Source organism: Panthera leo, chromosome A2, assembly GCF_018350215.1.
Source record: "Panthera leo isolate Ple1 chromosome A2, P.leo_Ple1_pat1.1, whole genome shotgun sequence".
Lineage (NCBI taxonomy): Eukaryota > Metazoa > Chordata > Mammalia > Carnivora > Felidae > Panthera > Panthera leo.
The window spans coordinates 152028898-152055331 of NC_056680.1; the positions used below are offsets into that span (position 1 = coordinate 152028898).

The 26434-nt window shown below is 37.9% G+C and overlaps 1 protein-coding gene across 3 annotated transcripts in view; it reads left to right on the top strand.

Annotated features, from left to right (window-relative positions):
• Window positions 1-26434, top strand: part of TRIM24 (tripartite motif containing 24) — a 122734-nt gene that overhangs the window by 77346 nt on the left and 18954 nt on the right. For 2 of the 3 annotated variants that reach the window (XM_042925896.1, XM_042925913.1), the window contains exons 5-10: window positions 351-467; window positions 3461-3575; window positions 5753-5899; window positions 14019-14136; window positions 17037-17305; window positions 22295-22468. In XM_042925896.1, coding sequence (XP_042781830.1) covers window positions 351-467; window positions 3461-3575; window positions 5753-5899; window positions 14019-14136; window positions 17037-17305; window positions 22295-22468 — 940 coding nt within the window. The remainder of the gene's footprint in view (window positions 1-350; window positions 468-3460; window positions 3576-5752; window positions 5900-14018; window positions 14137-17036; window positions 17306-22294; window positions 22469-26434) is intronic. The other variant, XM_042925903.1, reaches the window with a different exon arrangement.

Sequence of the window (26434 nt, forward strand, 5' to 3'; positions counted from 1 at the left end):
TCAAACTTTAACAATTAGGAAATTACAAAGTAGTAAGGAAATCTACTTAAATATCTGTGGTTACTTTTTGCCAGGTCTGCCAGGTGAGTTCTTTAAGCCTCTTAAACTATGAGTGATAGATATGTATCTTCCCCAAATTTCCAAAATAATTTAGAGTATCCATGAGTAATATCTGTAAAGATTCCTCCTTTTCTTAGAGACACTTTGGAGAGTGCAGAAAACCTGCCTTCCAGGGATATATTTAGTATTATTTATATCTTTTAAACTCTCTTTATCTTAGCTTTTGGGGGGATGCTTTTCCTCATTTTTTATTAGCATGAAATAATTGGCTTGTTTACTTGTCTTTTCAGATACCAATTTATAGAAGAAGCTTTTCAGAATCAGAAAGTGATCATAGATACACTAATCACAAAACTGATGGAAAAAACAAAATATATAAAATTCACAGGAAATCAGATCCAAAACAGGTAAATTTACATTTGTGGTGTTATGATAAATCATATTTATATAACATATTAAGAATACTCTCTTTTAGAACAGGTATTTTACTTAGCTCATGGTGAAGTAGATCTAAGTAAGCTGTCAGATGCCTCTAATAACGTAGTTTGTAAGACTTTTCTAGAAACTTTGGGTTTCTGGAAACTGAACTGGAAAGCATTCTTTTCAGCCATGAAATTTCAAAACTGTTATGGTAATAAATTGCACTGAGTAATGGATCATTTATCTGGCAGGTGTTGATAATTTATAATTATCTGATGTTTCAAATTTTAAAGAAATGCCAGGATTTAAAAACAAAATCAACTACTTTTTGCCACTATTATAAAATATTTTAACACTTTATTATACATACATAACTGCTTTTTTAAGCATTGGTCAACTTTGAGATGCCTTCTCTGGGCTGTCACCTTTTAACTACAATAGGGTGGAGGTCTTAGGACACCAGGAGGCAGGGATTGTTAAACGGTTTCACGCACCTTTAATTTCTTATCAGATAACAATACTTGCACGGTTTCTATATATTACCTGTTACACTTTTTGTTTTCCAAAGGAGGAATCCTCAACTGTCCAAAGTCTCACATCTCACAAGTCAGTGATTAGGGGAGCAAACCACTCACCTCCACATGGAAGAGTGAGTTTGTTTAGCTTACCCCCCTTTTTTCATCCTGTTTGGAACCCGCACTGACATAGTACAACCTTTACAACAGCTATGAAATCCCATTTTCCCTTCTTTTGTTGTTTTGCATACAAAAGTAACATATCACTGTCCAGATAAATCAAGAAATCCTTTTTAAAAAGAGCCTGAGTAAGAGAGGCCTCACAGGGGATTCATTAAGAGAAAGTCTTGTGGTTTATCTTCCTTAAGACCAATCATTATAATGTGTTATTTTTGTCATTAACCTTTTTCAGTAATTACTATGACCATTTTTTTTTAATTTTTTTTTTTTTACGTTTCTTTATTTTTGAGAGGCTGAGAAAGACAGAGCATGAGTGGGGAGGGGCAGAGAGAGAGGGAGACACAGAATCGAAAGCAGGCTCCAGGCTCTGAGCTGTCAGCACAGAGCCCCACGCGGGGCTCGAACCCACGAACCGCGAGATCATGACCTGAGCTGAAGCCAGACGCTCAACCGACGGAGCCACCCAGGCGCCCCTATGACCATTTTTATTCTTTGTGATAATAACAGTTCTATCGTGTGTCTTTTGTTTTTGTTAGTCTTCCTTAATCAGCTCTCATTGCATTTTACCTTTCTCTTTTACATAACAACTATATTAACCAAATACTGTTTCATTTACCATATTCTAACCATACTATTTTTGCCAAATAAAGTGGTGGGCTTAAAAGTTTATCTGAGTAGTTGAAAATTTGTAAGGGATATTCACAGAATGATGGAGATAGTTACAGGTGATTCTACTGTGTAAGTGGCAAATGGTAGCAATTGTAAAGTAACTAATTTTATGTGAAAGCTCCACCCTTGATGAAATTTAGTCTTTCTTCTTACTCTTTCATTATGTATATGGTATGAGCTGTGGATCAAAGTTCACTTTTTTGTAACCTATGGATGTCCATTTGTTCCAACACCAGTTGTTTAAAAGACTAAATTATTGTTATTTAATTGCCTTGTCACATTTGTAGGGAATCGGTTGACCATGTATGTGTAAGGTTCTTTCTAAACTCTGTATTCTGTTCCATTGTATTTTTCTTTTTTGACAGTACCCCACTTTCTTCATGACTGTAGCTTTTTATAGTTAGTCTTCAAACCAGATAGTGTGAATTCTCCAAATTTGTTCTTTTACCTTTCTGTTAGCGGCTTCCTTATGCTGTTTTTACAACGTCATACATTATCGCATGAAAGGATTTGGGGTTTTGAATTGTAAGAATTAAAGAATCTTTGGATTAGGTGCTAATTGCTCATATCTGAATAGACTGTCATGAAAGGATTACATTTACAGCACGGACTTACTTTGGTTTTAATTCGTTTTCACGTGTGTGCAGACAATGGCACGGCCTGTCCTTTTTTCATCCTGTTTAACCATCATGAAGATGTGAATTCTAAATTAGTTTTTGTTTTGTTTTGTTTCAGAGGGTTGTTTTCTTCCCATATCTATCTGGGTTTCTTGATTTTCATAGCCAATATTGGTGTCAAGTGATTATCTTAAGTTGCAACGGAAAATAAAATCTCTGCCCTACTGGTTTTAAGTCTTGGAGGGTAACTATTGGAGAAGCAGACTGGAGAAATCAAACTTCCAATTTCTCTCAAAATGTTTAGTGGGTGTCCCGTTATTCTCTTCTGCTTTTGTAAGATATTCTGGTATGATGCTGTGTATTTCTTATCTGTCTATCTCGATCTCCATGACAATGGCCTTCCCGTCTTCTCTAACGAAGGGAAAAACTGTACATGATAGCTGATGAAACATAAAGTGGTATTGAGCTGCTTATTTGAAGACAGATGTGTTCTTACAGTAGCTCTCTACTGTTGTTCTCTTTGCTTCTGTGCGGGCATAATGAATACTGCAGCAGTTCAGATCACTAAGAATGACATGCTTACACTTTCCTACTTGGTAGTTAGAGTGGATACAATCGAACATGTTTGGAGTCCTGGTTTTCTTGCTCATAAACCTTTTTTTGGTCTACCCTTTTAGATCAAGTATTGATTTTCTTGAATGATTTTCATCATGATCTTTCCAAGTCATATTTTCTTAAAATGTGTTCGTTCTCTTGCAATTTTATACATTTTGATTTTAAGATTGAATTAAGTGACTGTGTTTTTCAGAAGAATTACATTTCTGCTATGTCATCTTCGAGAAAGTCAATTTACACTGAAGGACCCTTAGAAACAGCTGAGCTTTTAAGAGTTGAAAACATTTTGGCCTAATTTAGACATTAGAAAATCAATTTTAAATATTATAAAACAAATCTTCTGCCTTAGAGTTTAGATTTTTCCCCCTTTCATTTAATTTTCAGGATAATTGAAGTAAATCAAAATCAAAAGCAGGTGGAGCAGGATATTAAAGTTGCTATATTTACATTGATGGTAGAAATAAATAAAAAAGGAAAAGCCCTACTGCATCAGCTTGAGGTAAGTTACTGTTGATGGGACAGTATGTTTGTAGCGATTTAATATAGTAGTTTCTCATGTATTTGTGACTTTGAAATCACAGACTTTTTCATCCATTTATGATTGAATAATATTGCGTCTCCATTCCTAAGTTTTCTTTTACCATATTCTACATTGTAGCTGACAGTTTATGGCTTAGTGTTTCCTCGATAGCACAAAGCACAGTGCCTTGCTTGAAGGAGCTCTGTAAATGTTGAAGAGATTAATCATTTTAGATTCATTCAAGTGACAACTTGGGGCCACCAAAGGGGTGCACTCGAGCAAAAAAGATTTAGAAAGATAACTAAGCTATATTTTGTTTTCAAACATAAAGGTTTAACCCTATGAGAAATTAAGTAAAAGGATATGCCTTCCACTCTCAACATTTTAGTCTTAATCCTCTGTAAAAGTAGTATGTAGGGAGGGATACCCAGGGCACTTAGGATAGTTGTTTCTCACCACGGTGAGAAAAATATTGGGCTCTTTCTGAGTTTTTTTATACTCATGAAGGTCTAGATCCAAAGTCAGTGTTTGCCTCCAGATAATAATAGATTACAACTTCTCCATGGTATAGTAACATAATATTAATTGCATGGTATTTTAGTATTCTTTTAATGGTGCAAAAAGAATTCACAGTAAAGAAGCAATTTAGAATGAGAAGAGAATGCAAGAATTCTGATGTTTAAGGATTTAAAAAAAATAAAAACTCCTAGAATAATTTGGTTTAACCTCTTTATTTTGTAGTTGACAAAATTGTAAGGTCTTTCTCAGAGAGTCCTGCCCTCCTGGGAAAGCATGGTCATTCCCATGGTTCATCAACCATACAGGAAACAAAGACTAAAGACTTGTCTTATTTAGTGAAGAAGTATTCTGTCCAGGAGACCTCATTTATAGTATTTTTTCAAGATTCTGTGATTTCTTTTTTTTTTTTTTTTTTTTTAATTTTTTAATGTTTGTTTATTTTTGAGAGAAAGAGACAGAGTGTGAGCGAGGGAGGGGCGGAGAGGAGACACAACCCAGGCTCCGAGCTGTCAGCCTAGAGCCCCTTGCAGGGCTCAAACTCAGGAACCGTGAGATCATGACGGGAGCTGAAGTCAGATGCTCAACTGACTGAACCACCCAGGCACCCCTCTTTTTTTTTTTTTTTTTTTTTTAATAGAAACACTTAAAGAATTTAAAACATTTTCCAAGCTCTGTTTAAAATCAACCATCACTTAGATTGGCTTTCTCAGAAATTACTAGTGCGTGCATGGCTGTGGCTCTTGCCAGACTCCGCTGTAAATCAGAATCTCTTGGAGAGTTTTTCAAAAAATGAAGATAAAGTAGTGCCTGGGTGGCTCAGTCAGTTAAGGGTCCACCTCTTGATTTCCACTCAGGTCATGATGTCCCGGTTTGTGAGATCGAGCCCTACATCAGCTCTGTGCTGCACATGGAGTCTGCTTGGGATTCTTTCTGTCTCTCTGCCCCTCCCTTGTGTATGTGCACCCTTCGTCCCTCTCTCCCTCTCTCTCCCCCTCTCCCCCTGCCCACCTCTGTCTCTCTCTCAAAAAACAACACACACAAAAAGTTTAAGTGTTGTCTACCACATGGTGTGACTGGGCACAAAACTGGTTGCAATCAGGACTAGAATGCCTAAAACGTGAAATCATGTGATTGCACAACATGTGATCTGATAACTTTATTAGATTGTTTTTTATTTTTATTGTATTGTATTTGTGGGTATTGAGTTTTAATTTTGGGTATTGAATTTTATTTATAAGTATTGAATTTTATTTATGAGTGTTGAATTTAATAGGCATTGACTGACTGTATCATAGCCAATCCATGGTTTTCGCCCCTTTTTGAATATTGGAAGATGCATGAACACCAACCTAAATTCCAGAGTATGTAAAACTAGACCAAGGGCCTGGTGTGGAGGGTAGAGGGTGCAGAGACGGTGGTGGCAACAGCAGAAGCTGCGTTGTTGGGGGCACAGTTTTTGTGGCAGCGAGACTGATCCTTTTATACTAAGAGGAAAAACACTAAGAATATTTCTTATGAAAATTCAAGTTTCTATCACTTGGCTTCTCAGAGGTGACAGTTATTCTAATTTGGTAATCTGAAAATGACCATTAAAATATGTTATATGCGGGACTAATTTTGAATTTTCTTCTTTTCAGAGCCTTGCAAAGGACCATCGCATGAAACTTATGCAACAACAACAGGAAGTGGCCGGACTTTCTAAACAATTGGAACATGTCATGCATTTTTCTAAATGGGCAGTTTCCAGTGGCAGCAGCACAGCATTACTTTATAGCAAGCGACTGGTAAGATAGCTAAGTATGGCATGGAACATACCATCAAAAAGCAGAGAAATGATGGGCGTCACTGGAATACTTAAAATTCAGAAATGTTCATTAGTCTATTTGTACTTAAGTGCCCTTACCTATCTCTAATTTTAAGTGATCAAAATATTTTGGTTTTGAAAAGTATATTTAACTGCCATGGTTTAGGTGTATTCTAATCCACCACTGTCCTTCCTGTCTGGTTCTTTGCCAGGTTTTCTCTCAGTGGCAGTCGAACTTAACACTAACAGTAATGATAATAATAAATATTTCCTGCTCACCTATAGTGTGCCAGGCGCTAATTCTAAGAATTTTCTATGTAATAGTTCACTTAAGCTTAGGCATCATTTTTATAAGATAGGTATACCTATCCATCTTTTTTGTATGGATGATGAAGGCACAAAGTTAAGTGACATTTGTAAGGTCACACAGAGGTATCAACCAGAATTCCGTCTTGGACACTGAGCTTAGAAGCTGTGTTCCTCTCGTCGGCAGCACGTTGATCACTCTGGCGGCCATAAATGGTGCTGGATATCTCAACCCCATTTGGTAAAGAAAAGTGGCTGTGTCATGATGAACAATTGTGGTAGTAGTCTAGAACCTTGCTACTGAAAATATTTCATCACTGCACACTAGTAATCACCTGAGGATTCTGGATTAATGGTTGTGGAGTAGAGCTAGATTCTGTATTTCTTACAAGCTCCCAGGAGATGCTGGTGCCACTGGTCTGCATTCTTAAAAATTGCTGCCTTACCTTCATTTTATTAAAGATTTCACAATGGGGCGCATGGGTGGCTCAGTAGGTTGAGCATCTGACTTGGGCTCAGGTCATAATCTTGAGGTTCATGAGTTCAAGCCTTGCATTGGACTTGTTGCCATCAGCACAGAGCCCACTTTGGATCCTCTCTCCCCCTCCCTCTGTCTCTCCCCTGTGCACGCACTCTCTGTTTCTCTCTCTCAAAAATAAATAAACATTAAAAAAAATGGGGCGCCTGGGTGGCTCAGTGAATTAAGCATCTACAACTTGAGCTCAAGTCGCCGTCTCACAGTTTGTGGGTTCAAGGCCCCCGTCAGGCTCTGTGCTGACAGCTCAGAGCCTGGAGCCTGCTTCAGATTGTTTGTCTCCCTCTGTCTCTAACTCTCTCTCCCCCACTCGTACTCTGTCTCTCTCTCTCTCAAAAATAAGAAAAAATAAAACATAAAAAAAATTAAAAAGACACTTAAAAAATATATTCGGGGCACCTGGGTGGTGCAGTCAGTTAAGCGTCCAACTTCAGCTCAAGTCACGATCTCCCATTTTGGTGAGTTTGAGCCCCATGTGGGGCTTTATGCCAACAGCTCGGAGCCTAGAGCCTGTCTCTGTGCCCCTCCCCCGCTTGCACTCTATCTCTCACAGGAAATGAATAAACATAAAAAAATTTTTTTTTTTAAAACAAAAAGATTACTCAGAGAGTTACCCTTTGAAATCAAATTAGGACATCCAAATCAGTTTTCTGTTCACCTGTTCTTAGAGTCAAGTAGCAAAATTTTTCTCTGACCGTTTTGAAATAAGGAAATGTACTTCTGGATAAACTTTTATAAACTAGGTTCAAATATTGAGTTGAAGACTTGTTAAAAAAAATTGATTTATAACTATTTCTAAAACTATTCCTAATCATGAATTGTATTCAACTCTTGGACTTTTTTTCTTTCTTAATATTTCAATGATACATTTTTTCTTGACTTCTTTCTTTTTTTCTTTCTTTCTTCCAATTGCTTTATTGGTCTTTTGAAAAATAGCTTCTATTAGATAGTACGTATCTTTTCTGTTTTCCTGGATATTTTTCTGAATGTCCAACAGAAAGAGAATAAAAATAGAAAATGAGACAATTCTTTTTTCAATTATGAGTGAAAAGTTATGGATATTGAATATTACGGTATTGTGTAAGAAAGCATATTATTCATACAGTCAGATACTTAGTAAATCTCTGTCTCAAAATTTCTCTGATTTTATTTTATGATTTTATTTGCAATTATAATAAGAGAAAACAATAAAAACAGATGGGATTACTTACTCAGCACAATGATCTCGTGACATAGGAGAAAGGAAGAATGTTGTTGACATTATATAGGAGAAAATGGGTACAGCAAATTACAAGGAACCAGTGTTACTAGATTCGCCAAATCATTTCTTTTCTGATTTTTAAAAGTCTGTGGAACCCAAGTGGCCCTTGAGTCGCAAATGTATGTAGCTAATAAAATAATTGGCCTGCAATGCACACTGAGCTGAGGCTTATACTTATTTGTAAACACTTATAAGGATCTCCAACCTCAAAAAATTTGAAAATTACTATATACTATAACTCCGTTCCTCATAGTTTTTCTGCATGGTACATGTAGCCGTGTTTACTCAAGTTATCCTTTAAATGATGGCTTTCATGTGCTTAAAAAAATAAGAAGAAATGCCTTGCAGGCCTGAAATTTCAAGCTTGGCTTGCAATTCTTAGTTCACTTTTTGCTATAGGAACTGTGGTCAAGAAAAGACAAAAATCAATGGAAGAGCAAAATCTTTCCAGAAGTCTAGTATTAAACATATTTTGAAACAGTTTCACAGTATTTCCTCAGAACTCTTCTGTCAACCTGCTAACACTGAATTTATCCTTTATTATTTAGAAGGAAGGCAAGCAACGTTGACAGAAGAAAGGCCAGGAGAGTAAAACACGATCATTCTTTTTACTCTCCGTAAATATTTCTATAATACTAGCAATTAGGAAACTATTAAGTTATAAGTAGTAAAAAGGAATTCTTTTCTCCTTTTTTCCCTTCTCCCATCTAATTAATCTTCAGTGACCTTCTTTGTGTATTCCTGAATGCCTCATTGCCATCTCCTTATTTCTAATCTTTGGTGCTCACAGGATATGATTCTTTCTTGCCTGAGTACTGGTACCCTTTCCTGCCTCTTCTTGCTCCTGAATAATGTCCATCTTTTTAAAGACTACCTACTTCAGATTAGATTGGTCTTCCTTTCCACTTGTCAGCCTTTCATGACCAAGACTGGATTGGGTTTCTCTTTCTTGTGTTTACACACCCTTTGTGCATATGTCCATCATACTATTACTGATTTTTATCTGCTATTATATTTGCATATGTTTCTATGAATCTCATTAGACTCTACACTTCTTAAAGTAGGAATTTTGTGTTACTCAGTGCTTGATGCATAGGAATTCAACGAAAGATTGATGGTAAAAAAAATCAGGTACAAGATAATGTCTTCTTTCAGAAGCTCTAAGTATAGACAAAACCGCCTGTTCATTTTTATAGGATTGGAAAATCAAATACTAAATTTCTTCTTTAAGTTTATTTTAACTTCATTAGAAAGGAGACAGTATATAGTATTGCTATCTTGAAAGCTGTTTTGATACCTTTCATATTTAAAAAAAATGTTTTGTCTGTTGCTTTTTGAACAGTAGCTAAGGTTTCAGTGTAAAACCTGAGTTCATTTAAGTTCAGATACATCTGAAGAGATTAACAAGTGTGTATATTTAATGAACCATTACCCTCTATACCAGTCATGCCTTATCACTTCTCAGAAATAACTAAAACATGCGTCAGGAGTTTTGACAAGGTTTACATTTTAGATGGGTAATAAAATAATTTGACAGTGAAAGAGCTCTTGTATTTTACATTGAATGACAGTAAAATACATCAGGAAAAAATGTTACTTAAGGAACAGAGTTTGGCCAAGTTTGATACTACTTTTAGACCTTGGTACAAATTAATAGTAAATAGATACTAGCTATCTGAGTTGTAAATAAATTGCGTCTTCTGTCTTCTCATCTACAGCATAGTATCTCAAGGGGAGAAAAAAGTATATCCAAGTATTGACCTCACAGTTCCCTTTTATTAGAGCTGATTTTCTTTTAAGAAAGTGTTCGCATTTCTGATTTAACCATTTTATCTAAATGATAAAGAAAATTTTATGTCACAGTGTAAATCAATAAACGTAGAAAGGATAGTACATATGGTCACTGTCGTAGTGGTAATTAAGAAGGAGTCATCAGTGTATGCTAATCTGCTGGGTAGAGAATTGATAGAACAGGATTTCAGTGTAATGCTACAATACCTCTTTGCAAAATACTAAGTGTTTACAAAGGGGGAAATCGAGTGAATTCAAGGTGGGGAAACTGGGGAGCAAAATTGTCAGGCGACGAAGATTCGTATCAGCACTTGTGGTGGGACAGGCTGCCATCCTGAGCTTCCTGATCTCATGTGCTAAGAAGTGCACATTATATTATCATTAGTGTGGGATTCCTGACAAGGATGCTTTTACTAAGTCTGATCAAGAGGAACTGCACTCAGACCCAGGTTGAAGGCGCTCTTCTAGAATATAAGTTCTTGAAGTCTTTAAAGCCATCAAGGACATAAATGACAGGGAAAGCCTAAGGAACTGAAGGGACATGGCATCCAAATGCAACCTGCATTCCTTGACAGTATCCTAGCAAGCGACACTGTGGGCAGAGTTGACATTTGAATGAGGTCTTTGGATTGGATGGCAGTGTTGTCAGACTTGGTTTCGGAATTTGGAATTTGCTCTTTATGTTAGACGATCTTTGTTTTAAGGTGCACTCGCCAGAGTGTTTAGGGTAGACAGAACCTCATGTCTGCAACTTGCTGTCAAAGGTTCAGAAAAAGACGTAGCAATAGTGTATGTGCAAAAGCAGTTGGGGAGGCACTGGAAGAAGTGTGTTAATACAGCAGCCGTTGGGAAATCTGGGTGAAGGGTTCTTTTCACTTTTCTACAATTTAAAAATTATTTCAAAATGAACAAATTTTTGGAAATGATAAAACAGGAGTATATTTACAAAGGAAAGTTCTTGGAATGATTGTTTTGGTCGGCTTTGTAGGAACATCTTTTACGGTGAGAACTGTTAGAGGACACAAAAAATTAAGACAAAAACTTAGGGAGAAGAGCATTGTGTTGAGTGCTGTTAGCTACACACTGTGCCATGTATTCTACTTAGTCCCAAAATAGTTTGATGGTTTTTTACTCACAGTTTATTAGAGCTATTGAAAATAATTTAGCAACTAAAGCAAATTATGTATTCAACAATTATTTACTGAATACCTGCTATATATATCAGGCAGCATTCTAAGCACTGGGAGAACAGAGAACAAAATAAAATCTTTGCCCTTTAAGAGTCACATTTAGTGGAGAGAGACAGCACCAACATAAGTAAAATATATAACTATTACCTGGTATATATTAAGTGCTCTAGAGAATATTAAATTAAGGAAGGGAGTCTGGGAACACTGGAGTGCAGGTGGTAGTGTAAGATAAGTTGGTCTATTTAAAGAGGGTGATATTTGAGCAAATACTAAAGAAAAGTGAAGAAGCAATTCCTGCAGATATTTGGGGGAAGTCTGTTCTGGCGAAGCACACAGCAGATACAAAGATGGAGGTGGTGGTTTTTGTGATATGGACACAAAGAGGCGTGAGGGGCTGGAACAGAGTGAAGGATCAGAAAGTAGTATGAGTAAGGTCAGAGAAGCAGTGCAGTCAGATAGCACAAGCCTTGTAGTTCATTATGAGGACTTTGGTTTTTAATCTCAGATGAGGAACTGCTGGAGAGAGGGACTTGAGAAGGAAGACAGAATATGATTTATATTTTAACAATCACTGTAGCTATTGAGAGCAGACTATAGGTAGTTGAGGGCAAGGGAGATATAAGGGAGACCAGTTAGAGCCTTACTTACTGCAGTAAGATAACTTTTGCAAAGTGATAGCAGGAGAATTAATAGAGGTGATGAGAGGGGTGCCTGGGTGGCTCAGTCACTTAAGCATCCGACTCTTGATTTCAGCTCAGGTCATTATCTCACGGTTCTTGGGTTTGAGCCCCGCATCCGGTTCTGCACTGACAGTGTGGAGTCTGCTTAGGATTCATATTCTCTCTGTCTCTCTCTCTCTCTTTCTTTCTGCCTCGCCTCTCCTCTTGTCTCTCCCTCTCAAAATAAATAAACTAAAATAATAATAATAATAATAATAATAATAATAATAAATAATAGAGTTGATGGGAAAATGGGTAGGGTTATCCATATCTTAAGGCTAGAACCAGTAGGATTTTGCTAACAGGTTGAATGTAGGACATGAGAAAAAGAAAGGAACCAAGGACTAAGCTGTAGGAAAAATAGTGTTGACAGTAATGGACAAGGCTAAGATTATAGGACAAGTAGACTTGTGTAGAAAGATCACAAATTCCCTTTTAAGCAGATTAAATTTGAGGTGCCTATTAGACAACCAGGTGGAGATGTTGAGTAACTAGTTGGAAATGCAAGTTCAAAAGAGAGATCTAGACTTGAGATATAAATTAAGAAGTCATTTAAACTATGAAACCATATGAGATCACTGAAACTGTGGGTAGAGGAGAAATGAGAACAGTTGAAAGACTGAGCCCTGGGGCTCAGTTGAAAGAACCAACAGTAGAGGCTTCGATGGTGCGTTGGAGCCCAAACCTGTTCTCAGTGGCCCCCAGAAGTAGCAGCTGGTAAAATAAAGATAAAACCATGAGGGTATAGTATGCTGAAAGCCAAGTGAAGGAGTGGTTTCAGAAAAGAATGGGAGGAGAGGAACAGGGCACAGTAAAAATAGATGAGTTTTTTAAGAGTTTGCTGTAAAAAGCAGGAAAACGGGGCAGTGATGGCAAGAGAAAAAGAGCCAAGAGTTTTGTTTTTAGCTGGGAAAAGTTAAAACATTTCTCTGTCGATGGGAGTGATCCAGTAAAAGGGAAGCCTAGGTGATACAGGAGAGGGAAGAAAGTTGCTGAGCAGTGTCTGTGAGTAGGCAAGAAGGGTTGGGTGCTGTTGCACAAGTGGAAGGACTGCTCTAGAAGCATTGCAACTGGAGGGAGCACTAATACTCACAAGTGGTGGGAATTTGTAGAAGGTCCCTGATTGTTCCTGCTTTCTCAGTAAAATTGTAAGCAAAATCATCAGCTGAGATTGACAATGGGGGAGGAAGGGTGCTAGAGATTTGAGAAGAAAAGTTGAACAGTTACTTAGGAGAGTAGGGAAGTAAAGTACCAGAAGAATGTCACATGCTAGCCAGTCACCCTTAGGGGCATAACCGGAAGTAAATTGTCATGTGTTTGAAGTGATCATTCCCTTTATTAGTCCAGCTATATTTAGGCAAAAGCTGGACTTAACCAGGGTTGCTTGTTTTGTTTTGTTTGGTGACAAAGGTTGAGGAGAGAGATGGGAATATATTTGATGGAGTATGTGAGAAAAACAGGTATTGAGGGTATATGCAAGGAGATGATTATGGTGCTTGACCCTGGGGTTTAAGCTGGGTAAGGATAATGGTAATGTGAGATTGAAGGACATGGAAAAATTATAAGAGCAAAGGCTTATAGGGCCTTTAAGGTTTATAGGATAATGGGTACCTGGGCACCAGAGGAAGTGAGCTAGAAAGAAGGATCAGCTGGTTGGATATTAAAATCATTAAGAATTATGATGAGTAATGTTGGAGATGGTAATAGTGAGCCAGGAGCTAAATTCTTCAAGGGCTGAGAGAGAAGGTCCAAGTGTTCACGGAGGACTACAGGGTGGAAGGAGGTGGGTGGTGTGGTGTAATGACATGAGATTCAAAACATAGGAGCAAGGGGAGCCATCCCACTAGCAGCCTAGATGTGAGCTGTACTTACATCTCCTGAGCAGAGATTAATCTGTATTTTCCATAACTCATTAGCCCCTTAATCCAAATCCTGAAACTTTCTTTAAAAGCATAAGTATAATAAAAGAGCAAAATATGTTAAGGTTTATTTTACAGATATTTAGTTGGTGCTTCTCTAACCTTTTATTAATTCGAAAAAACTCACTTTAACGTATCACTTGAAGATACTTTTCAGTTTTGTATTCAACAGTATAGGTAACTAAATTATACCTCAAAACTTAACATTTTAAAAAGAAAACCATGTTGTGTATCCATATTTTATAGCTTCTATATGATTAGCTGTTTTGTATCAGCATACATACCAGAAATGACTTTTTTTGTGTATTCCCTGGGAACTTAATAAATTATTTGCCTGATGAAAGATACCGATGTTTAGTTGTCTCTCCTTTCTCCTAGATTACATACCGGTTACGGCACCTCCTTCGAGCAAGGTGTGATGCTTCCCCAGTGACCAACAATACCATCCAGTTTCACTGTGATCCTAGTTTCTGGGCTCAAAATATTATCAATTTAGGTAGGCCGTTATGTCCGTTTCCTCAAAGTGCCATTTGTTTCTGGAGCTCTTAATGATTATGATAATGCTATCAAAGTGTTTTTATTACCTTATTTTAAAGACATGGAATTTTTGCCAGTATTTTATTAACGTGTGTATCTGTGTAACACATGCCTGAGTATAAATACACATATGTAAATAAATGGATAATATGAAACATCCTTAATATTGACTCACAGGATGTCTAGACTTGGGAATTTAGAAGTTCTTTTTTCCATAGAATATTGCTTTTACTGTTAACTATAGATTTATCACAATGGGGTAATAAAACTTTTGACTCATAACTGCCATTGATACAGGATTTTTGTTATGTGGAATGTGTTCTGTTAAAATAGTATTTCTCATATTGGTTTACTTCTTATACCCAGTCATGGAGCACCTAAAGGTTCATTTGCTTGATCTTGCTAGGGAAGACTTCTCATCTTTTATTCCACCTTTTATATAATAACTGTATATTTTTTTTACGTTGTTTTTTAATGTTTATTTATTTTTGAGAGAGACAGAGACAGAACGCGAGGGGGGGAGGGGCAGAGAGAGAGAGAGGGAGACACAGAAGCCGAAGCAGGCTCCAGGCTCCGAGCTGTCAGCACAGAGCCCGACACGGGGCTCGAACTCATGAGCTGTGAGATCATGACCTGAACCGAAGTCAGTCGCTCAACTCACTGAGCCACCCAGGCGCCCTGAAATAACTGTATTTTTAAACTTCCTAATTGAAACGTAACATGCACACAGAAAAGTGCCCCAGTTTTTAGTATTAGAGCCCACCAAATTATCACAGAGGGAGACTGTCATTTTGGTAAGATTAGGAACTCAAATAGTAGAAAAAGTCTTCACTTTTTGCCTTTCTTCTTAATTTCTCACATGGAAACTATAGAAACAGAAATTTAAGAATTCCCTGTACATTCTTTATCAGCCATCAGTATATTCCCTTTGATGACAGTTTTTTGGGCTCACAGACTATGTTTCAAAATCGTCAAAGATGTTTGGTCTCTCATACCCTCAGCTCGATTCTAGGTAGGAAAGGAAGAAATGGCTGGAGAGAGCCAGTGCTCTCTTAACACATCAAGAAAGGAAGCAATAAGCTTACACAGATCGCATCCATACAAAAGAACAAAAAGGATAGTGATAAGTTAACCCCTGTAGCTCAGTTTTGAAGTGCATGCAGCAATGTATTTATTGATAGGTAGCAGGCAGCTGGAATCACACACACTCTGACCTGTCTTACTAAAAAGCATCTTAATACAAAGTGTGTTTCTAAGTAACTATCTCTTACCTACCTCACCAAACCGCCACAGATTCAGCTATACAGAAGTTATGAATCACAAGTTATATATTTACACAAGTATAGAAATACATGTAATTACAAGCATAATAACTTACAGCATAAACCTCGTGATGTAGACATAAGTAAAATGTGTAACTATATACATAAATGTATATAGTTTTAGGTATGTCTGCATCAGCAAAAACAAAATAAAAACAGCATCTCCTATTTGTGAAATTCCTATAATAAGGTTAAACAATATCCTTTACGGTAAGACTTGTCAGAGCCATCACTTACAGCTGTGTAAATTACCATTTACAATGAGATTTACATTTTAAATATTCTAAGAAGGATTCAAGTTTCCCAGACTTGGTGTTATCCGTGGCTTCTGAGAAATGTCTTCTAGAAGAGTACATAGGGAAAATATTGATCTATGTCAACATTCAATTAATGTCTCGGTGAGTTTGGGTAATTTACTCAATCTCTCTGAGCCTTAGATCCCTTATCTATAAAAAGGACTTTATCAAGAATATACATAGACCTACTATCACATTACCTAACATGCAGTGAGTATTTAATGAATGATGACCATATTTTTTTAGGATGTTTATGCTTAATAAATCAGAAATTGAGTCTGTTGAAGAAGTCAAGCTTTGCCTTATGCTGTAATCAGACCTACTAGAGGCACCTTTAAATTCTAAAAGTGTAGGGGCGCCTGGGTGGCTCAGTCGGTTGAGCGTCCGACTTCGGCTCAGGTCATGATCTCACAGTCTGTGAGTTCAAGCCCCGCATCAGGCTCTGTGCTGATGGCTCAGAGCCTGGAGCCTGCTTCCGATTCTGTGTCTCCCTCTCTCTCTGCCCCTTCCCCGCTCATGCTCTGTCTCTCTCTGTCTCAAAAATAAATAAAAACATTAAGAAAAAAAAAAAAAAAAAAAAAATTCTAAAAGTGTAGTTGTGAGCCACAGTATTCTCTGTCAGAGAGCTGACGTAGTATGAGCCGTGAAGGTATAAGGAACTTGAGAGATTACAAATTGTTCATTCTAAAGAATCAAATACATTGTGGGATTTTTAGAACCAACGTCAGATTGACTTGTTTTATTTTGATATACAAGAGCAGTTCTCAAAATATTGTATGAGACTCCTTTATGGGACTTTTCCCAACTACATGTCTATGTGTGGCTGGATTTTCTTCATAAATTTCAACCCAAACAACATATAATGACAGACAATACAGAAACAAATTGGAGAGTTCAGCTCTTAGGCCAGACATGTGAAGATTTTTAAAACTTAAAACAATGTAAATCTTCATTAATTTTTGTGAAGTTATTTTTTCATAAAAATGTGTTACTGTGGGCTTGTTATTTTTAAATGAGTTAATAACTAAAAAATGTTTTTAATAGTTTCTAAAATGTGAAAATTTGATAGATAGAACTTACGTAAACAAAAGCTCTTTGTGACCTTTGATTTCTAAGAGTGTAAAGCGTTCCTGAGATGAAAAAGTTTCTTGGCAATTTGAAGTTCAGCAAAAAGAGCCTTATGAAATATGCTATTTCACTTTCAGAAAAACTTTAGAACTTAACTTTTTCTCTTTAATTAGGTTCTTTAGTAATTGAAGATAAAGAGAGTCAGCCACAAATGCCTAAGCAGAATCCTGTCGTGGAACAGAATTCACAGCCACCAGGTGGTTTATCTTCAAACCAGTTATCCAAGTTTCCAACACAGATCAGCCTAGCTCAATTACGACTCCAGCATATGCAGCAACAGGTAATGGCTCAGAGGCAACAGGTGCAACGGAGGCCAGCACCTGTGGGTTTACCAAACCCTAGAATGCAGGGGCCCATCCAGCAACCTTCCATCTCTCATCAGGTAAATTTGGAAGCAGGCCTGTCCTAACTTAGATAATGATAGTACAATTGTATTCAACATCTCTTAAAATAACCAAGACATCTGTCATTTGTGATTTACATATATGAATTGTTAAAAATTTATCACATTAAGTATCCTTGATTTAGCTTCTAGTTTTTAGTCCTTCTCAAAAAGGAATTAATGGTTTATTTAGCTGGTACATCTGTTTTCATCTACTCTTCAAATTATAACAGGATAAATGATTGCATTCCTAAATAACCCATGCCTATGACTGATGAGGAAATTTATAAATCTGTAACTCATAATTCCTGTATTAGTGCTTCAGAATGACTAATACTTCAGTTTTCTGTTCTTTGTGGGGATGCAGTGTTTTAGAAAAACCACACTGCATCCTAGAAACTAGGGTCAAATAGAAAACTGGGGTGGAATGGTTCCTTAGAAAACTACCTTTTTCAAACTTTATTTCTGAGCAGATACTCCATGAACCATTCTTATTCTTACTAGATATGAAGTATTCCATTTACTTTTAAGTCAGTTTTTCAAGATAAGAAGTTTATGCACTCTGTTAAGTAGTGTAACCGTCCTGCTCAAGTTAGATCTGGGCATACGTAATAAGTTTACTAAGGAATATAAGGTCTAATCAAATCATACAAATTGTTATTGACAGTTACATTTATTAATATGTACTCTTCCTATTTCTGAGAAGCATTTGAAGTAATGAAACAGTAATGACACAAATGAAGTAGAACATGGTTTAATAAGTATCAAAGTGTGAAGAACTACTTGAGAACAAGACTTAGCTCAGAATTTTTTCTCAACCCAAGAAAATGAGAAACAGGCATAATATCTATATTATTTGGTAAAAAGGAAAAATGCCAGTTAATCAGAGAAAAAACTTTTTACTAGTATTTTACAAGCACTAAGAGGAATATATAATGTGGTTCTTCATGAAAAGGCAATTTTAAATGGCATGATAATTTTTTTGTAGCAATTTTGCAAAACATAGAATTGGTCTTCATAGGGCTCTTATTTCAACCCTGAAGAAAGTTGTAGGCATATGTAGATCGTGATTTTGTTAAATTGCTTCTGTGAAGGCCTGAGTTGATTTATTTGAGGTTTATGGCTTTCTAATAATTTGATTAAGAAGGCTTGTCAAATCCAGGGGTATATTAAAATGCCTAACTTAATATGCCAAATTGATTATTCCTCTAGAACTTTACTTTAACCCACATGTTCACAGAAGTAATTAACAAAGAATTTAAGAAGTCTTTGGTGAGTGCTCTGTGAGAAGAGAGTTGTGCACTGTAGATACCAAGAGTTTCAACTGGTAGAGTTGGAATTTTAAGAAAACGGAGTAATTTTGTCATTATCTCTGCAGAGCGACATATTGCAGGTAGACTTCAAAGAGTACCAAAATATTTCTAAAGATAAATGTGAAGAGAAGAGGGTTGAGCGCTTAGTGCTAAGCATTTGCATGATTAATATTTATCTTAAGTGGGAGATAGAAAAGTGATTTTTATTTAATAGTTTATTAAAGCAAAAAAAAAGGATAAATCCATTATTTGTGTTAATTATCTTTTCACTAAGAAGTGAGGAACTGAGCAGTTAGTAGATACTGTGTGACTTGGTCACTCATTATTTAAGCAGCGACAAAACAGAAGTGACCTCTGAGCCTTTATTTAGCCTACGTATCTCAAATTTGCATTTGATCTTATTTTTCCTCTCTAGGATTTACTGCTGTATAATCTATATAATGCACAATCTCTATTATGTGACCTAATTTTCCCACTTAGAAATAAGATAACCTTCGTATCTTTTGGTCATTACCTCACACACTGTTGTTTTTCTGTCTTCTCACCCCTCATTTTTATGTGTTCTCTGTCAAATACTCATATATTTTTCAGTCATCAGTTTCTCCTCCTCCATAAGCTTGCCCTGCTCAGCTGTAGACTTCGTTTTCTACCAGTTTATTTACATGTAAAGCGTAGGGAAATGTCTGCCTAAGAGGAGGTGCATGTGTGCCTCTGGCTTTGTGGACATGTTCAGATCGTACTCTGCATCTGTCTGTAGGACCCAGGTAAATTTGAAGGACTACTTCTAAAAAATTGCTTGCATGAGAGTTCCTTATTTCTTCTTCCTCTGAATATTAACCACATAATCTGTGTGGTTAAAGAGTTGGGTGATACAGACATAGGATACACACTTCTATGACCAAGTGGTACAAACTTGATAGACTGTGTATCTCTGTTTATTTAGCAATATACAGTATATCTTTTTATACTCCAGTGGACAGATCACAGTTTGTTGAGTGTGGTCACGTATGTTATTGAATACATAATTCACAGCAATGGCTCTTACTCCTGAGTCAGATTTATTGCTGTGGAGATGCTCTCATTCATATGTAAACATTCATTTTCCTGAAGAGTTAGAAGGACATCTGCTATCCTTCATGGTTATGCACAGTTGGGAACTACTGACCTAGAATACAGTCAAACCCTATAATAATGAAGGTACTTAGAGTGCAGATGAGGCTAACGATGATTATACGTTAGTTTGCTAAAGTGCTCAATTATTTCTCTGTTCTGTTTTTTCCTTCTGTATCTTTCTTGCAAATTAGGTGATCCCATTTAATTAAAGTACCACTGGTTTTGCTTTTTCTTTTATGCTCAGAACTAGTTCCTAATCTTATTCTTCGAAGTTGCCTTCCCTGTCTAATGCAGTCAACTGTAACTGTTTAGGAGAGGGGGGAAAAACCCCTCACGTCTTACCAAACTGTGAGCTCCTTGATGGTACGGTCGACATCCATTCCCACACTGATTTCTCACAGGGTACATTACTCTGACATCAAGTGTCATTTCTTGACTGTATCAATATATAAACCTCATTCTTGCTGGGACTGTGAGAGTAGGGCAGCAAAGGACTTCGAGGATTACCTTTATTCTCCTTAAGGACCATTTTAGGTGCTTTTCCACTTTATAAAAAATTATCTCTTAGATAAATTTAGAAGTTTTGTACTATTTCCAGTGTAATCGCCCAACTGTTTTCTGTTTGCGATTCTCTGAGATAAAACTCTTCAAGTCACAAAACTTTTTTTTTTTTTTAATTTTTTTTTAACGTTTATTTATTTTTGAGACAGAGAGAGACAGAGCATGAACAGGGGAGGGGCAGAGAGAGAGGGAGACACAGAATCTGAAACAGGCTCCAGGCTCTGAGCTGCCAGCACAGAGCCCGACACGGGGCTCGAACTCACGGACCACGAGATCATGACCTGAGCCGAAGTCGGCCGCTTAACCGACTGAGCCACCCAGGCGCCCCTACAAAACTTTAAGAATTAGAAAGAATTGCTATGGCTTCAGGCGTATGCTTCTGTACAGTTCTGATATTTTCTCTAATATTTTTCTCTTCTTCACCCACAGAATTTCCCTTGGTGTTGAAACAGTATCTAAATCTGTTTTTCTTGGGTGTGTAATTGCTGGCTACTCTTGAGAGTTACTGAGGGTGAAACCCAGTGCCAACTAATTTGTAAGACAGGGGAGAGAGAAGCAGTTTACCCATGCAAGGAGAGTAAATTCAAAAAAATGAGAGAGTAAAAGCTAAAAAAGAAGGCAGGGCTACACTTTATAGCTGTCTTCCTTCACAGTTTAGAGCGCCTAAAAAATAAGTATTTGCTTCGCAATAAGTTGCCAACTTAGGATTGGTTCATGATGAAACAAAGACTGGCATATAAGGTTACCTTTTTCTAGAACACAGATCTCAATTTCCAAGGCTAGCATTTATGCACAAAGTAGGCTTGTCTTCCCAGCCCTTGCCCTGTCCTGTAACCAACTAGTGTTGTCCTTGGAGGGTTTCCACTTGAAATCTATTTTCTTTTAGGGAAATTTCATCCTCTCATCTGTACCTTAATCAACCCCCAGCTAAATACCAGAACGCATTTTGGTAATGATGAGGCAGACTAGATTTGGATCAAAGCTCTAGCACCACCTTTCACTAGCCATGTGACCTTTTTCAAGCTACGTAAGCTTTCTAATGTTCGGTGTCCTCATTTTACAAATGACATAATGAAGTAACACATGTAAAATGGTAATCACAATGCATGGCATATGGTTTGACCTCAGATCTAAAACTCACTAATTCCTTTTTTTTTTTTTTTTTAATGTTTATTTTAGAGAGAGACAGAGTGTGAGCAAGGGAGGGGCAGGGAGACAGAGACAGAGAGAGAGAGAGAGAGAGAGACATAGAATCTGAAGCAGGCTCTAGGCTCTGAGCGGTCAGCACAGAGCCCGACACGGGGCTCGCACCCACAAAACGTGAGATCATGACCTGAGCCAAAGTTGGACCCTTAACTGACTGAGCCACCCAGGTGTCCCAGTTTTCAAATATTAACAGTTTTCACTATTCATGATTTGTCAGTTAAGAGTTTGGAGCTAGAGTGCTTAAGTTCAAGTTCCAGCTTCATCTTTTACTAACTTTGTTAATCTTGGATAGGTTATTTAAATTCTCTATACCCTGATTTCCTTTTCTGTAAAATAAAGAGTCCCTACCTCATAAGAGTGTTGTGAAGATTAAATGAGTTCTCTCACAGAAATCTCTGAAAGCAGTGCCTGGCATGTAACGACTGCTCAGTAAATGTTAGCGATTAGTATTCAACCACCATATTATTTTAGGATGTCTGAAGAGGGCAAATCAGGGACTTAGAAGGATACTTAACACAAATTTTCCCTACTTCCTAACATGGCCTACATCCAGTCCTATTATAACCTACTTAAAGTTGGAAACCCCTGTCCCACGGCTCTTTCCTAATGAAACCCCTTTTCACATAGCTTTACACATTCTGGAAGGCTGCCTCCTTCCCCCACACCCTTGTTGTAGTATTAATAAGTTGTTCGTCTGTGACAGAGTTGCTGTCTTTCTTTGAAAGTTACAGACTTCTCTGTAATTTGTCTTTCAGGAGATGACCGTCACTAAAATGGTTTAATTTCTTTTTTCCAGCAACCCCCTCCACGTTTGATAAATTTCCAAAATCACAGCCCCAAACCCAATGGACCAGTTCTTCCTCCACATCCTCAACAGCTGAGATACCCACCGAACCAGAACATGCCGCGACAAGCATTAAAGCCCAACCCGCTACAGATGGCTTTTTTGGCTCAACAAGCTATAAAACAGGTATATATATTTACTCTCTTCAGCTTCTTGTTCTGCTTCTCTGCTTTCAGATCATGTTGAATTTATAAATAAAGCAATGGTTATGAAGAGCAAGTTTTTTTGTTTTTAATAAATGTGAGTTACCAAGTTTATTACAGACATAGAGACAAAGCTAAGAGAATGGGTCCTGATTTATAATTAACAAGAGAAATCCACTTAAGTTGGATTAAAGACCCAGAATAATCAGTGAGTCGTAGGTATGACTTTTGGCAATACTCATAGGTGCAGCTTTTAGCTGAGTTCATTACATTTACTAAGACAGAAGAATTCTAACAAATACAGGTTATATTCTGCAAAAGAGAAATCTTTAAATTGTTTGAAGGAGACTTAGAAAGAAACTGATAGTTTTAATATGGAGTACCTATACATCTGATGAAATTGAATGTTTTAAGGTTCTATATTAAATCCAATAGGATTTAATATTTATATTCTTAAGGTCTTCAGGTAAAAATATTTTCTAGATAAGACACTCTTTTGTTATATTTATCAAAGTTCTCTGTCTTCAAGCACTTGTGTCAACACTGTTTCCAGCTTAATACTTGTAGGCTGATTTCAGTTTCATATTTTTGCCAAGACCAAAATAAGGAATATGATGTGGTTTCTATAATTCTCTGACATTCGTTTAATCAAATGATGTGAAAATTCTATTCAAAAAGTACATGTGCTGTGTGTTTGTGTGTGGTTATAATTAGTTTAGCTTTGCTTTAATAGCACAGAATTTTCATAATATTTTAATAAAAACGCTTTTAAATAAGTCATTTCTTTCTCTGCTTCATTGGTAGAGAGAGGTGAAAAGGACCCAAGCTGCATTGTAGCCTTAAGTCCTGTTTACTTTCCTAAGAGTTTTGTGACCTTGTGCAAGTTTAATCTTTTAAATGTCATTTGCCCCAGCTATATATTGAATCCCTTGCAGAGTTGTGCTGAGACTGCTAATGTGTACAGAAGCACCTAGCACATTCTGTGTGCACAAACGTGTACCTTCCCTCTTCCCCAGTTGTTTTTTTTTTTTTTTTTAATGTTTTTTTATTCTTGAAAGAGAGATGGACAGAGAGCAAGGAGGGGAGGGGCAGAGAGAGAGGGAGACACAGAATCTGAAGCAGGCTCCAGGCTCTGAGCTGTCAGCACAGACCCTGATGTGGGGCTTGACCCACGAACCATGAGATCATGACCTGAGCCGAAGTCGGACGCTTAACCAACTGAGCTACCAGGCGCCCTGCCCCTCTTCTCCAGTTGTCATTTTTAATGTGTAGATATACACTCTAAGGATGTTTTTAAAATGTTTCCTGGAGAAGAGGTTAGGGAAGATGATGCTGTAGGAGGACGCTGGGCTCACCACCTCCTGCTGATCACTTAGATTCCACCTACACCTGCCTGAATAACCCAGGAAACCACCAGAAGACTAGCAGAACGGATTCTCTGGAGCCAAGTGCAGACAAGAGGCCCACGGAAGAGGGTAGGAAAGGTGGAGAGGCAGTGTGTGCTACACGGACCAGCGGGAGGGAGCCAGGGGCAGCCCGCCGGCAAAGCAGAGCCCCCAAGTCTGGCTTGCAAAAGCAGAGGGGCCGGACGGAGTGTGTTCTGACAGCAAGCGGGACTTAACATCTGGAAGGTTATAAGCTAACAGCTCTGCTCGGAGAGCAGGAGGGCTGGAGGACAACAGGAGGGAGAGTTGTTGAACCCCAGATGACAGAGCTCAGCTTGGCGGGGAACAAAGGCGCTCGCCAACGCCATCTCCCTTGCCCATCCCCCAGCCAAAATCCCAAAGGGAAGCAGTTCCTGTCAGGGAACTTGCTTGCACTGCGCAAACACCCAAGGCTGTGCTTCTGTGGATCCGTCCCTCCAGCAGCGGGTCTGACTCACTCCCGATGCTGCAGGGCCCCTCCTGAATCGGATCACCAAAGGAAAAGCAAACTGAGCCTGCCCCTCCCGCCCTGTGCACCTTGCCTACCCACCCCAGCTAATACGCCAGACCCCCAGCACCACAAGCCTGGCAGTGTGCAAGTAGCCCAGATGGGCCACGCCACCCCATAGTGAATCCTGCCCCTAGGAGAGGGGAAGAGGAGGTACACACCAGTATGACTGTGGCCCCAGCGGTGGGCTGGGGGCAGACATCAGGTCTGACTGTGGCCCCACCCACCAACGCATGTTATTCAAGACAGCACAGGGGAAGTGCCCTGCAGTCCCGCACCATTCCAGGGACTATCCAAAATGACAAAATGGAAGAATTCCCCTCAAAAAGAATCTCCAGGAAATAGCAACAGCTAACGAACTGATCAAAAACGATTTAAACAATATAACGGAAAGTGAATTTAGAATAATAGTCGTAAAATTAATCGCTGGGCTTGAAAACAGTATAGAGGACAGCAGAGACTCTATTGCTACAGAGATCAAGGGACTAAGGAACAGCCTGGAGGAGCTAAAAAATGCTATAAATGAGCTGCAAAATAAAATGGAGACGACCACAGCTCGGATTGAAGAGGCAGAGGAGAGAATCGGTGAACTAGGAGATAAAATTATGGAAAAAGAAGAAGCTGTGAAAAAGAGAGATAAAAAAATCCAGGAGTATGAGGGGAAAATTAGAGAACTAAGTGATGCACTAAAGAGAAATAATATATGCATAATTGGTATTCCAGAGGAGGAAGAGAGAGGGAAAGGTGCTGAAGGTGTACTTGAAGAAATAATAGCTGAGAACTTCCCTGATCTGGGGAAGGAAAAAGGCATTGAAATCCAAGAGGCACAGAGAACTCCCTTCAGACATAACTTGAATCGATCTTCTGCACAACGTTATCATAGTGAAACTGGCAAAATACAAGGATAGAGAGAAAATTCTGAAAGCAGCTAGAGATAAACGTGCCCTCACATATAAAGGGAGACCTATAAGACTCGTGACTGATCTCTCTACTGAAACTTGGCAGGCTGGAAAGGAATGGCAAGAAATCTTCAATGTGATGAACAGAAAAAAATAGGCAGCCGAGAGTCCTTTATCCAGCAAATCTGTCATTTAGAATAGAAGGAGAGATAAAGGTCTTCCCAAACAAAAACTGAAGGAATTCATCACCACTAAACCAGGCCTACAAGAGATCCTCAGGGGGATCCTGTGAGACAAAGTACCAGAGACACCGCTACAAGCATGAAACCTACAGACATGACAATGACTCTAAACCCATATCTTTCTATAATAACACTGAACATAAACGGACTAAATGCGCCAACAAAAAGACATAGGTATCAGAATGGATAAAAAAAAAACAAGACCCATCTATTTGCTGACTACAAGAGACTCATTTTAGACCTGAGGACACCTTCAGATTGAAAGTGAGGGGATGGAGAACTATTTATCATGCTACTGGAAGTCAAAAGAGAGCTGGAGTAGCCATACTTATATCAGACAAACTAGACTTTAAATTAAAGGCTGTAACAAGAGATGAAGAAGGGCATTATATAATAATTACAGGGTCTATCCATCAGGAAGAGCTAACAATAATAAATGTCTATGCATCGAATACGGAAGCCCCCAAATATATAAAACAATTACTCACAAACATAAGCAACCTTATTGATAAGAATGTGGTAATTGCAGGGGACTTTAATACCCCACTTAGAACAATGGATAGATCATCTAGACACACGGTCAATAAGAAACAAGGGCCCTGAATGATACGTTGGATCAGATGGACTTGACAGATATATTTAGAACTCTGCATCCCAAAGCAACAGAATATACTTTCTTCTTGAGTACACATGGAACATTCTCCAAGATAGATCACATACTGGGTCACAAAACAGCCCTTCATAAGTATACAAGAATTGAGATCATACCATGCATACTTTCAGACCACAATGCTATGAAGCTTGAAATCAACCACAGGAAAAAGTCTGGAAAACCTCCAAAGGCATGGAGGTTAAAGAACACCCTACTAAAGAATG